This window comes from Lampris incognitus, chromosome 13 (assembly GCF_029633865.1).
Source record: "Lampris incognitus isolate fLamInc1 chromosome 13, fLamInc1.hap2, whole genome shotgun sequence".
Lineage (NCBI taxonomy): Eukaryota > Metazoa > Chordata > Actinopteri > Lampriformes > Lampridae > Lampris > Lampris incognitus.
In genome coordinates, this window is record NC_079223.1 from 16,854,084 (window position 1) to 16,870,333 (window position 16,250).

The window sequence follows — 16,250 nt, forward strand, 5'->3', positions numbered from 1 at the left end:
AATGTGCATTCCAGTGCTGAGAGTTCCCTCTGTCTCACCAGAATGGGAAGAGGGAAGGGGGTCATGACTGGGTGGTGTGCTGTACCAGATGAAGGGGGAGAGGGGATACATGAATGGATGGATGAAATAATGAACTGCTGGTGGGAAAACATGCCGCCCTCACCCTTCCAGAGATATTCACACACACACACACACACACACACACCTCGCATACCCTCGATCCCTGAATCCCAGCTGTAGACACCCCCCCCAACATGCAAACACGGTGGCGGCAACACAGCAACCTCAATCGCTGGTCCCAGTGTGCAGTGAAAGGGCTCATTGTGTCCCCGACCCAGCAAACACAGAGGCTTGTTCACTGTGCTGGAAGAAAACTGGAAAACTATTTAGGACGTCCCAATTATCATCAGTATTAAGTTTCGTAACTCCCCGCGCTGTCAACTATTTCACCTTATCCCACTTCTGTATGGGGTCTTTACTTTTCATTTGACCGCCACTATGTGTAGGCACATCGGTAACTTACACCGACAGTGTGCAACAGTAGGAATGCCAGCGTCTCTGCCCTAACAAATAGTCTAACCGGGTGCAAGTTAGGATCCCTGGATGATTGTACTTAAATCCACTTGATGTGCTATGTTAATGGGCGGCACGGTGGCGCAGTGGTTAGCGCGGTCACCTCACAGCAAGAAGGTCCTGGGTTCGAGCCCCGGGGTAGTCCAACCATGGTGGGTCATCCCGGGTCGTCCTCTGTGTGGAGTTTGCAGTGTTCTCCCTGTGTCTGCGTGGGTTTCCTCCGGGGGCTCCAGTTTCCTCCCACAGTCCAAAGACACTTAAGTTAGGTGAATCGACCATACCAAATTGTCCCTAGGTATGAATGTGTGTGTGTGTGTGTGTATGTGTGTGTGCGGGCCCTGTGATGGCCTGGCGGCCTGTCCAGGATGTCTCCCCGCCTGCCGCCCAGTGACTGCTGGAATGGGCTCCAGCATCCCCGCGACCCTGAGAGCAGGATAAGCGGTTCAGACGATGGATGGATGGATGGATGGATGCTATGTTAATCCCCGTGGGGAAATTCCTGCTCTGCATTTAACCCATCCTAGCTGTGTAGCTAGGAGCGGTGAGCAGCCACCGTGCAGCGCCTGGGGACCAACTCCAGTTCGTCTTGCCATGTCTCGGTCAGGGGCACAGACAGGAGTATTGACCCCAACATGCATGTCTTTTTGATGGTGGGGGAAACCAGAGCGCCCGGAGAAAACCTGTCGTAGACACGGGGAGAACATGCAAACTACACAGAGGACGACCTGGTATGACCCCCAAGGATGGACAACCCTGGGGTTCGAACCCAGGACCTTCTTGCTGTGAGCGCTAACCACTGGGCCACTGTGCCGCCATGAAGCACAGGAGACGGGCCAAGGATGCTTTTGTTTTTTCCATGTCCCCTGGGACAGTTGAGGCATGGGTAGTGTATATGAGGTACATCAAGATAGAGAAAAACATTTGCGTGCCTCTGGCAGTTGGTGCCAGACATGTTCTTCAGATGAGACGTTAAACAAAGGTCCTGACTCACTGTGGTCATTAAAGAGCCCATGGCACTTATCAGAAAGAGTAGGGGGTTCCCCGGTGTCCTGGCAAAATTCCCAACCCAAAATTTCCATCTGGCCACCTAATCATCCCCCAGTGTAATTGGCTCAATGATTCCTCCCTCTCTACCTCAAGCTGATGTGTGGTGAGCATTCTGGTGCAAAATGGCTGCTGTGCATCACCCAGGTGGGTGCTACACATCGGTGGTGGTTGAGGTGAGTTACGCCCTTCAATGTGAAGTGCTTTGGGTGTCTAGAAAGTTGGATTAAGTTAGTCAAAAACAGTGGCGGCACTTTGTTTTCTGAAGATCTAACAGTGTCCGGTGTGTATCTGCAGTGGTCCATTCCCTAAAAGATATCCAGCCACCAGCAAGCCGGTGGTCAAATGTGTGTCGTTGACAGCACTGGTGAGACAGCTGGTATGAGTTATACAGAGCAGTAAACACAGCACAGTTGGTCAGGCGACAGTCTGATACGACACCGGTTTGGAAGGAGCCATGAGAGAATGTGCCACTTGTCTCACTTTGAGATGAGTGGGATTCGGCAGCTGATGACCTGGCAAAATTTAACTTAATTAAGGAAAAAAAAAACATGAAACTTGCATTTCAGTGAGGCAAAGAACCAAAATATTGGACATCGGGAGGTTTGAAAGCGAGAATCGCTTCCTGCTGTTTCCCCACTGATGAGGGGACGAGGTTATGCAGAAACCCACCAGTCATGCATTCATTAAAGGTGTGTGCCATCATCGCAGGCTGGTGTAGGGGCCGCTTTAACTGCACACAGCGGCCCCCGTCATCGAATACGGAGCGAAGTTTGAATGAAATAGATCGGAAAGTTTAACGTGAACATCATTAGGTGTGTTCCTTCATGGCAGCAGCGTTTAGCAACATGCACCCCGTGTGGTTAAAGGAGGAGGTTATCCAGGAACATTTCCATGAACATGACAGTGGATTCCCTATTTGACAAATAAAACAACTTGAACATGACTTCGGCTTTCTGCAGTAGCCTGCCCAATCACCCACCACATGTCAGTGCAATTTAACATCGGTGGTAGGAGATGGAACAAGTTACTGGAAGTTGAGATTAACTGATAGCCAATGTAAAGCAGCCGTGTGAAGCTGCATTGAGTCCGTGTCCCAAACAGACTGAGGCTATTCTGTGGGTGAAAGGGACGCAATGCAATATTTTTTTTTTCTTTCCCCCCTTTTCTCCCCAATTGTACTTGGTCAATTACCTCACTCTTCCGAGCCGTCCCGGTCGCTGCTCCACCTCCTCTGCCGATCCGGGGAGGGCTGCAGACTACCACATTTCTCCTCCCATACATGTGGAGTCACCAGCCGCTTCCTTTCACCTGACAGTGAGGAGTTTCACCAGTGGGACGTAGCATGTGAGAGGATCATGCTATTTCCCCCAGTTCCTCCTTTACCCTGAACAGGCGCCCCGACCGACCAGAGGTGGCGCTAGTGCAGCGACCAGGACACATACCCACGTCCAGCTTCCCACCCACAGACACGGCCAATTGTGTTTGTAGGGACACGCGACCAAGCTGGAGGCAACATGGGGATTCGATCTGGCGATCCCCATGTTGGTAGGCAATGGAATAGACCGCTATGCCACCCAGACGCCCTGGATGCAGTGCGAAGCGTCGCTACTGTTTTGTGTGCTCGCCATGACAGAACATTTTATAATTGTCCAAATGAAAAATATCCTCTTAATGGTGGTGAGATACAAAATTTTGACAAAGTCAATATTCTGTTTAGTGTTGCTATAAACATTGGGATGATTAGAACTGAAACAAATCTTGGTGTTCGGAAAAACATCGGTCTAAAAGTGACCATCTTTGAGTTTTATATTTGAAATAGTTCGGTGCATGTGATTCTCATTTCATTGGACATGCATCACCTCTGTATATTTGTACTTTCCATTGCCTTGGTCAGGGCACAGGGACTTGTAACTGAACAGAATAAAGACCATTTAGTTGCTCTATCTATTATTCTCTATCTGGTTGAAATTAAAATTGTTTCGCTTTGATGCCTGGTTCGCTCCAGATTGGGATATTCTGCAACAGTAATTTTCCATTAAATTCTGATTATTAGCTTAACATTTTATAAATTGGCATGGTGGCGCAGTGGTTAGCACAGCCGCCTCACAGCAAGAAGGTCCTGGGTTGGAGCCCCGGGGTAGTCAAACCTTGGGGGTCATCCCGGGTCGTCCTCTATGAGTTTAAATGTTCTCCCCGTGTCTGCATGGGATTCCTCCGGGTGCTCTGGTTTCCTCCCACAGTCCAAAGACATATAGGTCAGGTGAATCGGCCGTACTAAATTGTCCCTAGGTGTGAATGTTTGTGTGTTGACCCTGTGATGGATTGGCGGCCTGTCCAGGGTGTCTCCCTGCCTGCCGCCCAATGACTGCTGGGATAGGCTCCAGCATCCCTGAGTAGGATAAGCGGTTTGGATAATGGATGGATGTGGAAAACTTACCCCGTTATGTTTTTGCAATTGCTGTCGAATACTTTTTTTCACCACTAAATTGTTACTTGTGAATAGGGCTGTTAACATAGCCTTTCAGAAACATTATATGAATACAATGTCCTTATAATGTTTAAATGTTTTCATATCGGACCACAGGGCTCACTCCTCTCAGGCATGCTCAGTCAATATTGTACACTGTCATACTGTGTTTGTGTGTATAATTTGTTCCAGATTGCAGCAGTTGGACCGCCACTGTCAGACCAGTGCCCAGCAGGTGTGTGAGCTGCTGGCCAAACAGAACCAGCTGATGCAGGAAAGACACACTCTCACTGAGGAGATGCAGAACCTGCACATAGAGGTAAACACACACACACACACACACTCAAATATACTCACCTGTCACTTGCGTAAAGCTGCTGCATAGAGAAATAGCAGTGCAACCTGCTCACAGTGAATTAAGTATTGATGCCACTACTTCATTAAAGTGAAATACGCCAGGGAGCAGCGATCAGAGAACATTCCTCGCTCTCCTCAGTGGTCTCCGCTTTCGCCTGTGCAGTAAAGCACTCCTCTGGTCTCGCAGAGATACACGGATCATCTGTCCAGAGGCCTGGTGATATTGAATAAATTCCCCCTGTGTACCGTCTGTCTCGTTCTCGTTCCAGTTCCCTAGAGCAAGTCTGGTTCCCTCCCCGTCCACCTGAGTGTCTTCATAGATTTTGTTCTTCGTCACCGCCATCATCATCTCTATTGTCCTTTGCCCCCCGTGGAGTTGGATGTTTTCGTTGGTGTTTTAACCAGGTCATTATATAACGTTTCTTTTATTTTTTGTGTGAAAGTTCTGGTTTTATATTTAAAACATTTTCAGAAATGAAATGTCTTTACATATTTCCTTATTGAGAAAATTCCAAATTTAGCAAAATTAGTCATCAATTTTTGACCATTTTGTATTTTTCCCCAGCAGTCAGTGGTAATTCATGTCTGGCAATGTGGATTTTATTATCACTAGGATTGATTGCTCTGTTATGTGTTTTATGTTTTGCTAATTTTGATAATTGAAAACTGACAATTACCAATTTAATAATAAAAAAAAGAAAAGTCGGTGTCATTGTTTTAAATCAATATCATACTTAAGTTGTGTCTTTTCTTCTGGATAAAATATGAAAACGTTCAAGCAGAACTTCCCGTCAGTGTTGATATATTTCTATCTGTAACATACATTCGCGAGAGTTGCAGATTAAATGTACAATTACTGACAGCAGTTTCTGTGAACTTCTTGAGAAAAAGGGCAAATGAAGCAACGGACACTCAGTTGTAGCAGACTGACATAGTGCTTTATTGCAGCTGTCTGTAAGAAGGAAAATAATGTGCATCCCTATCATATACATTTTATGTGTAAAAATACGAAGGATGTACAGCATAAAAACCAGCTTCTTGTTGATGGTAATTTGTTGTTTTCACATCCTTGTGGGTCTCCACTGGCCAGGAAATTGAGCCTCACGGATGCAAGTAGCACTGTATGTTGGTAGCATGATAGACAGAAAAAAGGCCTTCTTCTTTCTTGCTCTAATAATCTTTCAGGATACACTTGGTTTCCCAGCAGAGTCTCGCAGCTCTAACATCTGTACCCCGTTGGCTTACAAAAGAACAACGTTGACGTCGCAATGTCGATTTGGGAAACGCGGCCCTGCGTTGCTAACAGCTGCAAGCTGCCGAGACACGTCTCAAGAAACCGTAAAGCTAGATGGACATGGAGGTGGAATTAAAAGTCACTTACACTTCATAGTTTGTTTTTCCCCCAACAGGTTAGCCTTTTTTTGTTTGCGCTTCTTAAATAAATGCTTTTCATGCTGATAATCATGATGACAATTCACTAGTGCCAGAGAGAGAGAGAGAGAAAAGAGGGGGAAGGGATTCTGTAATCGAGGTCAAATACTGTCAGAAGTCCTTCCCGTTACATTACGCTCAGGTTTTTAGGCCGGAGTCATTTGGTCATCAACACCGGACAGGATCAATTGAGAGCCGTTGAAGTCTTTGAAAGGTTTCTGCATATTGTTATTCCAAGACTACCGGAGTCAGATCTGTTCTGCTGAGATATACAGTACGAACAGTAGCAGCGTAAAAGTGAACACCGTCACTACAGTTTCAAACATCTCGCACACTGCAGTTTCACACCGTTGGTGGGAACTGGTTTGGAGTAAAGCTATAAAGAGACGAGGATGGAATAGTTCAACATCCAGTTTCAGTAAATCTGAAGGATAATTAAAACTGCGCCCTCTTCTAATTCATAGTCTTGATAAACATGCTGTTATTTTAAGGGCATAGCCAACGTAGTCACAGGTCGAGAGGATCAATAGGCCTCACCTCTTGTTTAGTAGGAGGAATGCCGCTGCCTCCGACCTCTGACCCTGGAGTCCGATACGTTCTCGCACGAATCTGTTGCTATACTGAACAACCCTCCTCAAAAGATTGCAGAGTTCAGAAAAGACCATCATCCATCCATCTCTTGCGTTGTTTACCGTTGATGCTACCGGTATGCGCACTTTAGTAGTCTGCACGAGGGCTGAGAGAGAAAATACGAGGCGGTACTAAAGGCTTACGGGGAGGCAGCATCTTAAAGCTGGGGTGGAGAAGGATTCACAGGATTCACATCAAAGGAGTAAGACAGGTAGATGTGCCATGACTATTTCATGGGATTTATTCCAAACGCCTTAAAACATTAAGATTGACCGGCTTGGGGAAATCTCCCACTGTACATGATCTACATCGCGCTGTCAGACTCCTGCGATAGCATTGGTTCCTCTGTCGCTGCCTCATCTAGGGCATCTCGGGGGCATGGAAAACAATCACCAAGGCCTTGCCAACTCCACAAAGCACTTTTTTCCCTTTTTAAAATTTTTTTTTAAATAGAGTCACATCAATTGGTGTCAGTTGTTTGTGGAGAAGATGTGCTTTCAAATTCTCATTTTCAACAGAACCCCCCCTCCCCCGCCGCCTCTCCTCGTCCCCCTAAAAAAAAAAATTCATCCTTTCAGGCAGGGCTGAATCTCTTTCCTCTGAATTGTATTAAAAAGCGATGGATGTGAGATTACTGTGGCCATAGCTACAAAGTGGCATTTTATGAACTCTGGTTTCTAATGATTTTTGGCGTTTGGTGCACACACACAGCTAGTACTCCTCAGTAGCTTGCAGACCTGGGTCAAATAAGCTGAAATCCTTCCAAATACTTGGAGCGTTTGCTGGAGCCTGTCGGGAGTGCCAGCTGGGTAGGATTTGTACTCATTTTGAACTATTCAGGGGCTTCAGCTGTGCCAGACAGGCTCAATCGATCACAGAGAAGTATTTTTCATAGGCGTTCCGAGTGCTGTTTTGACTCAGGACCGACTGCACGGCCAGTGCCGTTCCTTCAAACTCTTCATCGCAAAGCGTCTTTTAGCAAGTTAATTGGGATTAATGGTGGAATAACAAAGCAAGTGGAATTAAGGGTAGCTGAAAAGTAGTTACCCCGTGGTTTCAGCAATGGCTAAAAGGTAAGAAGAAGGAAATTACTGACAGAACACGATCTTTTTAAGACCTCAACCTCAGCATGAAACACAACTATAATCTCCAGACTGCTAATCTCCAAAAACAACAAAATGACAATCGAATAAATAAAATAAAAAATGGAAATTCAAGTTATCCATCATCAATGGTAATAAAAACATTCAAATAAATATATCGGAATACAATGTTCTATGCCTAATAGGAGCAAATCAACGACTACTCTCCTCTAGCTCTGTCGCAGGTGAATCAAAGGTGTCGTGTCCGCCTTGCTCAAAACACACATGTACATAAACGTTTGTGGGATGCAGACTTTGATCAATACAGATTCCAAATCTTTCATGATAACATTTCTCAAAAAGAAGATTTGATCGTTTTTCTTGACTCATGTACTTCTCAAACAAATGATCAGGCTCCGTATCACCCGAGCGAGTTTTCAGGTTATTGTTGAAGTCAATGCCACTCGGAAAGATTTGAAATCTCATTCAACAGAGGCCAAGCTGGAAGACATAGTGACTGGAGAGCCACAAAAAAAAAAAAAAAAAAAAGACTCCAGACCCAAGAAATGATACCACACATTAAAGGCAGAGACGGCCCAAAGGTTTTGCAGTGGTGAACTTCAACTCTGCACTTAAGCCCATGCTAACCTCAGATAACGTTGCCCGACTGTATGAATAAAAGATGATAATTTGAAGACATGAGTGCTCGCTCTCTTTCAAATTAAACTTTTAAACGCTAACCATATCAATAGCCATGACACGACATGAGCTAATGTGTTTGGCGGTTGTTGATCATCTCAAATGCACAACAGATGCCTGCCATTACAAACTAAGCACTCTTTATATTTCTTTCTGCCAAACCTTCTTCCTTTCAACTTCCTCTACAAACCAACCATTTGAATACGTAAGTACAATTAGTGCATCCTCTTAGCAGTCATACTTACAGTATGCAACTTACGGTACTGCTAACCTCAGTAGAACACTTCCTGTCACTTCAACTTGCACTTCCTGTTTCATTTTGAACTACATCACGCCTTCCTAAAAGGGATACCCGCCACAGAATTGCTCATGTACTTGGAGTGATGAAAACATCTAGCATGGAATAATTCATTCGTAAAGAACATGAATTTTTAGAGCTTTTGAAAAGCAGACAGCAGATTGTAAATGGAAATCTGAAGTGGAGATAAAGCAGCGATTAAAACACTATTAACTGTTTGTCCCCATCCAAAATGCTGCCCATATTATTATTTTTCTCTCTCTTAATTTACAACAAAAGGGGGCCATGGCAGCGGCATTGATCCAAAACCATCCTCTACGTTTTTCTTTAATGCGTCCTGCTTCCTCATCCCCGTCACATTTTGGTCAAATAACAACGCAAGAACAAACCAACATCATTAGAAATAAAAAACGGAGCAGGAAGGCTATTTGCTTCCCTCCTACATTCTTCGGCCATTTTGATTTTTCGAGGTGCCTTTTTTTTTTGCCCAGTCCTAAAAACTGGTCAGAGGCAACAGTAATAATATTTTTACAGAATATAACAATACAAAAAGTTAAATATAAAACCAATGAGTAGAACAATAAATAGAACATATATATTATACTCATCGCTGTTATCGGTGTAAACCCATCACTGTTGTCACATACCCACACAAAGATAATAATCTCTTTCCAATTATTCAGAATCTTCTGCAAATAAGTCACAGGACACAGAGGATCAGCTAACGCTGAGCCGTGTTGCCCTTATCTAATCATTAGGTTTTCACATTATAATATGCCATATCATATCATTCTTGGAGCATGCACCTGCACCCTCCCCTCCAGCTTCGCTGCGATAGCCAAACCCCCATTCTTTTCTTTTTGCAAAAATAGCACAATGATGAGAGGTACAGGTGTGTGGTTCCCAAGCCATGATTATGATACGTCAAAGTAAAGCTTTCCATCATGTACACAAAGTACCGTTTTTGTGTTTTGTTTTGTTTTTTTCTTCCTTTTTGGGACAATATGAATTTGAACTGAGAGGGGGCTTGCATGGGAGAAAATTCAGACCCCTTGAGAAAACATTCGAACTGACCATCTTCCTCTCTTTTTCACTTCACCGCTTCTTTTTGATTTTAAACCGGTGGCTGGACACTTAGCGTCATGGTTAATGTGGTAAAGCTTTTGTTTCGGGAGCTTCAAGCCCAGAGAGCTGCTGTGCTTTGAGAAATCCTCTTAAACCCAACTCTCTCATATTACGCCCCCCCCTCCCAACACACACACACAATCGCACACCCTGACACATACATACACAATAGCATGACATCCCAGTACTATCCTAAACCAGAGAGTCAACTGTAGCTGTACAGAACAATACGAGTACAAACATTACGAGGTGGTTCATGTTTTGCTGGCGCCTGTTTTATGACCTGCAGAATAAAGACAGGAGATTAGCACCGGGTATTAGTAATAGCAGTGGTAGTAGTAGTAGTAGTAGTAGTAGTAGTAGTGGTATTAGTAATAATAGTACCTGTGGTAGTTGCAGTGGTAGTAATAATAGCAGTAGTAGCAGCAACAACAATAATGAATTGCACTGAGCAAACCTGAGTCATATTATACTCGAGCCTGCCTTAAATGTGTGGTGGGTGGGATTATGGTCACTGTCGACAACTGGGTGGCTCCACTATACCAGGCGGCTTCATTTGATCCAAGAATAGTAGTTTCTGTGAGGAATTTCTGTTTGTGTGTCTGTCTGTTAGAGCCTGAGTGAGCGACAACTGGTAATGGCAGTTTGGATTTAACATTACTTAAAATACTTTCTTTATAAAACGTAAAAGCTCCAAACCGATATCCCTTTCCTGTGCAAGCATTAGCTATTAACCCTTATGATGAGTAGAAAACTCAATATGGTATATCCGATTTGCTTTTTAGAGCGAGGTTTCAGAGGACGATCATGTCTCAAAGCACAGCGGACCACTGGTGAAGCTCTCGTAGTTTAAAATGAATTCAGCTAAGGGCCTAATTTTACCATGGAGTTTGTACCTGTAAGAAAATGTCTCTAAGAGGGAATCATAAAATTGGAGAACCGAAAATGAGAGAGAGGAAGAGTGGAGAGCAGAAGAGGAGAGGAGGAGGAAAGAGAAGGAGAAGGGCAAAATCCTTCCAATTGGCTGGATAGCTCCCAAGATTCAGGTCTTGACCTCAATGATGACCTCAGAGTCCAGCTGTGATGATGTCACCTGCAGTGTTCAGTTCATTCCCGTCCACTGGCGGAGTAGGAGAACTGTGGGAAATGCGGTCTTCTCTCGTTGTCCAGACAGTCCATCCCATCCTCATCAACTGTATAGTAGAGTGGAAATTAAATCCCAGTTACATAATTACTTAATCATGACTGCTGTTGCCGTTAAAAGTCAGTTGTGTCAGTTTGTCAGGTTTGCTACTTTTGTATTAGTTTTGGTTACTGGAAAAATTGGGTTGCAGAAGTGTACGGCCATTTTCAACTACTGCATGATTTCAGTTTTTTTTTTGGGGGGGGGTTGGATTGGCTATTTAAATGTCCTTTCAATTGGATACAGAACATCACAAAGTACAAGGCACTTAGTGGTATGTTGAAAGGCTGCAGTATAAGCAAGAAATGAATCGATTAAGCAGTGCATCTATGATGCGCCATTTACTACTTCTGCTAGCAAACTGATGCCAGACCCACATATGAAACAAGTGGAACCTCACATTAACACCGAGAGGTACGCTAAGATTCAGCTCATACATAATTCAGTGCCGAACATTGTGAGTCCCACATCTTATTTTGAAAGCCTGCTAAGTGCTACGAGTGGCCAGAGGACTATTACAGAGGTACTCACATAAACAAACAACCACAGTTTGAATGCATTTTCTCACAAGTCAAGTCAAGGGGGAATATCTCACCTCTTAAGACAAACAAGACATACAGCAAACGTACGTGCAAGCAAATGTAGACATACACATGCAAGTATGGTGTTAGGTACTATACGCTCATTTAATTTTTAAAACATTTAAAGAGTTCTGCGGTCGAAACTGACATAATGTCATTGTGTTCACTGAATTTGCCTCTGAAATCCACAGAGCATTCAGTCCAATGAACAAGTTATTGTAATTAATAGAATGAAATGTTATTATCAAGATTGAAAACCAATAATCAATTGTTTAATTTCTATTTTTGGATCAGCAGTCAGAGGGGTTTATTCAGTTAACTTTCAATTAAACATTTTTTTTTGTATTAAATTCACCTTCATTTTACACACACATGCAGATAAGCACAAAATACAAAAGAAGACCAGGTCTTCATCATCTCCCACTGAGCACAGTACTCCCCTACTGCCCATTTAACGCTGAAAGCCTCCTGATTGTTTACCATTTTGTAGTAGGCATTCTCCACCCTGAGCCGAACCTTCAGGAGTCTTGTAAGAACATGCACAGGGTCCACCACATGGACCCGGTTCTTACGGCTCAGCCAGATGGCTAATTTTGCAGTAGCTGATATGAAGTTTATAAGTGTGTGCATACCTTTCTACCTGGCTAGGTATTTGGGACCATAGACCAACAACTGAAAAGAAAACACCTCCTCCAAGCTCCAAATCCAACTCCTTAACAACTCAAACACACCCGCCAACCTAGGACACTAGACAAATAAATATGTCAAATTTTCACACTGTGAACAAAACAGACACACCTCCCTGTGATCAGCATCCAGGGGCACTCTGTCTGTTCGTACCTATTGCCCCGTGCACAATCCTCCAGTGGAGGTCAGCTGACATTTTTTCAACCAGTAGCTTGTACAGGGACTGCCAGCAGCCTTTCAGGGAAGAGTCTAGGCCAAAAAACTCAGTCCATCTCAACGCTTTCATAGTCTGCAGAGACTGAAAGTGCCTCACCTTGACACACAGAATGTAAGTTGCTTTTTTTCCCAGGGCCGCAAACTCATCCAGCCACGGGGTCATGAAAGAAAGGAGGCGGTCCTCCCACTCATGCCACTCCCCCACGATAGGACAGACAGTCAACTGTGGAAAAATATATTCCACATCCTCATCTCACTGGCCAGCTAGCTCAGTTCTCCATCATAAATGTCCTCAGATACTCTGGAAGCGATGCACAGACCTCCTTAATAACATGATTCAACAACCTGGATCTGATGTTGGTGCACTGTTGCAGGGTCCCGGCAAGCGTCAGCAGATGTCCCAGCTTCACACATCCAGTCTCCTTCAGAGAAGATCTTATGCTGGCTGAGGACAGGGTCCGGGCTTGAATGAAGCTGTTGTAAATCAGTGGCTCCTCAAACAGCCACAGACCAGCTGTAGCAGCAAGCTCCCTGTCAGCCTTCAGGATTTTCCATGCATCCAGGACAGAGGCGCAGAAAAGTTAATAGGCTTGTCAAATCTTCCTCCTCCAGCCTCAGCAGAAACAGTTGCTTACTGTAGCCCAGGCAACCAGCTGTCCACAGGATGAGCTTGGCTGTGTAGCCACTGCACATCACAGTGATACAGCAGTCTCTGTGCGATCATCAGCCTAAAGGCCATCACCCAAGAGGTAATGTCCATGAGACTCTGCCCGCCTTCTTCCACTGGGAAGTATAAGGCAGGGGCTCAGATCCAGTGCTGCCCTGACCAGAAAAAGTCCCCCATGGCCCGCTGAATGTCTTCAATCAGGCCTTTTGGGGGAGGTAGGACAATCAGTCTGTGCCACAGCATCGAGGCAACCAGGTTATTGGCAACCAAAGCTAGACCCCTATACGACAGCTGGGGTAGCAACCATTTCCAATTAGACAATTTGGCACACACATTTTCTCCATCACACCCTGCCAATTCTACCTCTGATAATCCTCTGTGCCCAAAAATACCCCCAACACCTTCATTCCTCTTCTCCCTCATTGCAGACCTGCAGGCAGACTGGATGCTGCCCTCTCTCTCCACTGTCCCACCTGTAAGGCCTCACTCTTTGTACAGTTTAACTTTGATGATGAGGCCTTCTGATACAGACCCAAACTGTGCTGTAGAGCCTCCATTTTCCCCTGATCCCTGACAAACTCTTAAATTCAAATCATCCGCATAATCAGAAACGATCAAAGGTAGGTTCTATTGTGTCCCTGACAGTGAAAGCCCACTGAGACAGCTTCTCAGCCTGCACAGCATAGGTTCAATAGCCAGACTGTAAAGCTGCCCTGAGATAGGACAACCCTGCCTTATCCCCTTCCGCACAGGGATTGGCTGGCTCAACCCTCCTCCAACCTTCACCAAACACACGGCACCACTGTACAATAACCCCACCCATGATACAAAATGGTCCCCAAAACCAAAAGCCTTAAGTGCCGAAAGAGAGCTAGGAGAGAATACCTATGTCAAGTTATAAAGTTTACATAGGTCAATCACATCTCAAAAAAGAAAAAGATTGTCCATTATTCACAGAAAGTTGAATCAGTTCATCTGGACACGTTTATTTGGAGAAACGTTTCATTATTCATCTAAGTGACTTCTTCAGCTCAACTGACAGCAGGTATCCCCACCCTTATAAACAGCACAGCTGCATAAAAACCGAACCAATGATCAGTTTCATATGCAAATTGCCATGACCATTTACTAGAGTTACAAAGGCCATGTGTAATAATCACTGAAGATTGAGGAATAGTTGCAATCACAGTATTGTAAGAGGGCAACAGATGTACTCTTAGCCCCCGCCAGTTCAGGAATGGCTGTGTTCCCTCTTCAAATGAATGCCCTCTATGACTCCCCATTCAAACCAGTGTTCCTCCCTATCAAGGATGTGCACATCCGCATCCTTGAAGAGTGCCCACTGGGCTGTAGATGAGTGTAGATTGTGGCATTCTGGCCTGCCGCATTAGCTCTTCTGGGTTGTGCCATCCTCTTTACCAGTCTGTTTGGTTTCCCCAATGTACAAGTCACAGCAATCCTCCTAGCACTTAACAGCGTACACTATATTGCTCTGTTTTTGCTGGGGGACCCGATCCTTGGGGTGGACTAATTTCTGGCACAGTGTGTTTTGGGGTTTGTAAGCAATTGAGATGTGGTGTTTGGAAAGTATGCGTCTTGACTGTTCCAACTCTCCGCTACATACATACTCACCACTTGTTTATGCTTAGTGTTGTCCTTCTCCTTTCTTTGATCGGCTGGTGCACCATTTGGGCGTCTTCCTAGCTTTGACAAACGCCAAATTACGATAACCACACTTAACCAGGGTCTATTTAATGTGAGATTTCTCCCCTTCCCTGGCCACTGTGTCGGTGGGGAGGTTGTCAGCTCAGTGGTACACTGTCCTGATGATTCCTAGTTTGTGCTCCAGTGGATGATGAGAGTCAAACCTTAAGTACTGATCAGTATGTGTTGGTTTATGGTAAACAAACAAATGTCCCCCATCACCAATTGCAATTTCACAGTCTAAGAAGGCTAACCAGTCATTCTTCATAGGGAGGAATGCTGGTTTGAACAGGGAGTCAAAGAGGGCATGTATTTGAAGAGGGGACAGCCATTCCTGAACCCGGGGGGGGGGGGTGCTAAGAGTACATCTGTCGCCATCTTACAATGCTGTGATTGCAACCATTCCACAATCCTCTGTGAATAGTACACATGGCCATTGTAACTCTAGTTAATGGTCACAGCAATTTGCACATGAAACTGACCGTTGGCTCGGTCATTATGCAACTATGCTGTTTATAAAGGTGGGAGTACCTGCAGTCAGTTGAGACTGAAGAAGTCACTTAGATGATTGATGAAACATTCCTCCCAATAAACATTGTGTCCAGATGAACTGATTGTCTTGATGCATGCTCAATAATACAGGTAAGGAAATCACAGAAAGTTCTTTGTTCATTATTGTTCTGCCCGGTACACAGTATGTTTGCTCCATATGAACAAGTATATAAAGATAGTCAGTCTGTTTGACAGTGCTCAGGAAAGCATTTTATAGTCCGAGCATAAAAAAGCCACCGGCTTCCAGTTTTTCAGTAAAGCTAAATCTCCTTTTATAGGGAGCAGGGAGAGAACTGACCTCTTACACGAGACAGGCATCGTCCCTGCATAAAAGCACTCCAAGAGTACTTCATGCAGGCCACATCCAACAGAACACCAGAAATGCTTATAAAAGTCAGTGGTGAGTCCATCTAGCCCTGGTGCCCATCCTAAAGCCATCTGACCAACAACTACAGTCAGCTCCTCCAAGCTGAGTTCTCTGTCCAATTCTGTCTTTTCTTCAGGACTGAGCTGAGGAAGTCCCTTCAGCACCTCCACAGCACTGTCCTGATCACACTCCTCTGCTCCAAAGAGAGAAAAGTAAAAAAAACCACAGCATGACTCCTCATTTCCTTTGGATCTGTCATCACCCTACCTCCGGGGAGCTTTAGGGATGTCATCAGCTTGCTCCTGGCAACAGTCTTCTCCAAACTGAAGAAGAAAGAGCTCACAGCATCCATGTCTTTGATGTTGCGGGGACGAGATCTAATGAGGGCTGCTTTCACTCTCTCCTGCATGAAAGTCCTGAGCTCCAGTCTTTTTTCTTGCAGTGGGCTGTCAGTAGCAAAGTCTGGATTACTTTTCAAAGCACACCCAATGTTCTTAATACTGTCCTCCAGCTCCTGAACTGCTGCTTTAATCCTAGCAGTGGAGTGAGATGTATACTGCTGACAGAAGACACGAATTTGTGCC

General features: G+C 44.7%; 3 protein-coding genes across 3 annotated transcripts in view; 1 reads left to right on the forward strand and 2 right to left on the reverse strand.

The window, feature by feature from the left end:
* sdccag8 (SHH signaling and ciliogenesis regulator sdccag8) overlaps window positions 1–5,270 on the forward strand; it is a 79,394-nt gene extending 74,124 nt beyond the window's left edge. Inside the window, exons 17-18 of the mRNA XM_056291291.1 lie at window positions 4,280–4,406; window positions 4,714–5,270. Coding sequence (XP_056147266.1) covers window positions 4,280–4,406; window positions 4,714–4,752 — 166 coding nt within the window. The 3' untranslated portion in view covers window positions 4,753–5,270. The remainder of the gene's footprint in view (window positions 1–4,279; window positions 4,407–4,713) is intronic.
* Window positions 1–10,833, reverse strand: part of cep170aa (centrosomal protein 170Aa) — a 350,414-nt gene extending 339,581 nt beyond the window's left edge. Inside the window, exon 1 of the mRNA XM_056291285.1 lies at window positions 10,803–10,833. The gene's annotated coding sequence lies outside the window, so the exon portion shown is untranslated. The remainder of the gene's footprint in view (window positions 1–10,802) is intronic.
* Window positions 5,371–16,250, reverse strand: part of akt3a (v-akt murine thymoma viral oncogene homolog 3a) — a 51,890-nt gene continuing 41,010 nt past the window's right edge. Inside the window, exon 12 of the mRNA XM_056291293.1 lies at window positions 5,371–10,902. Within this exon, the coding sequence (XP_056147268.1) occupies window positions 10,817–10,902 (86 nt within the window). The 3' untranslated portion in view covers window positions 5,371–10,816. The remainder of the gene's footprint in view (window positions 10,903–16,250) is intronic.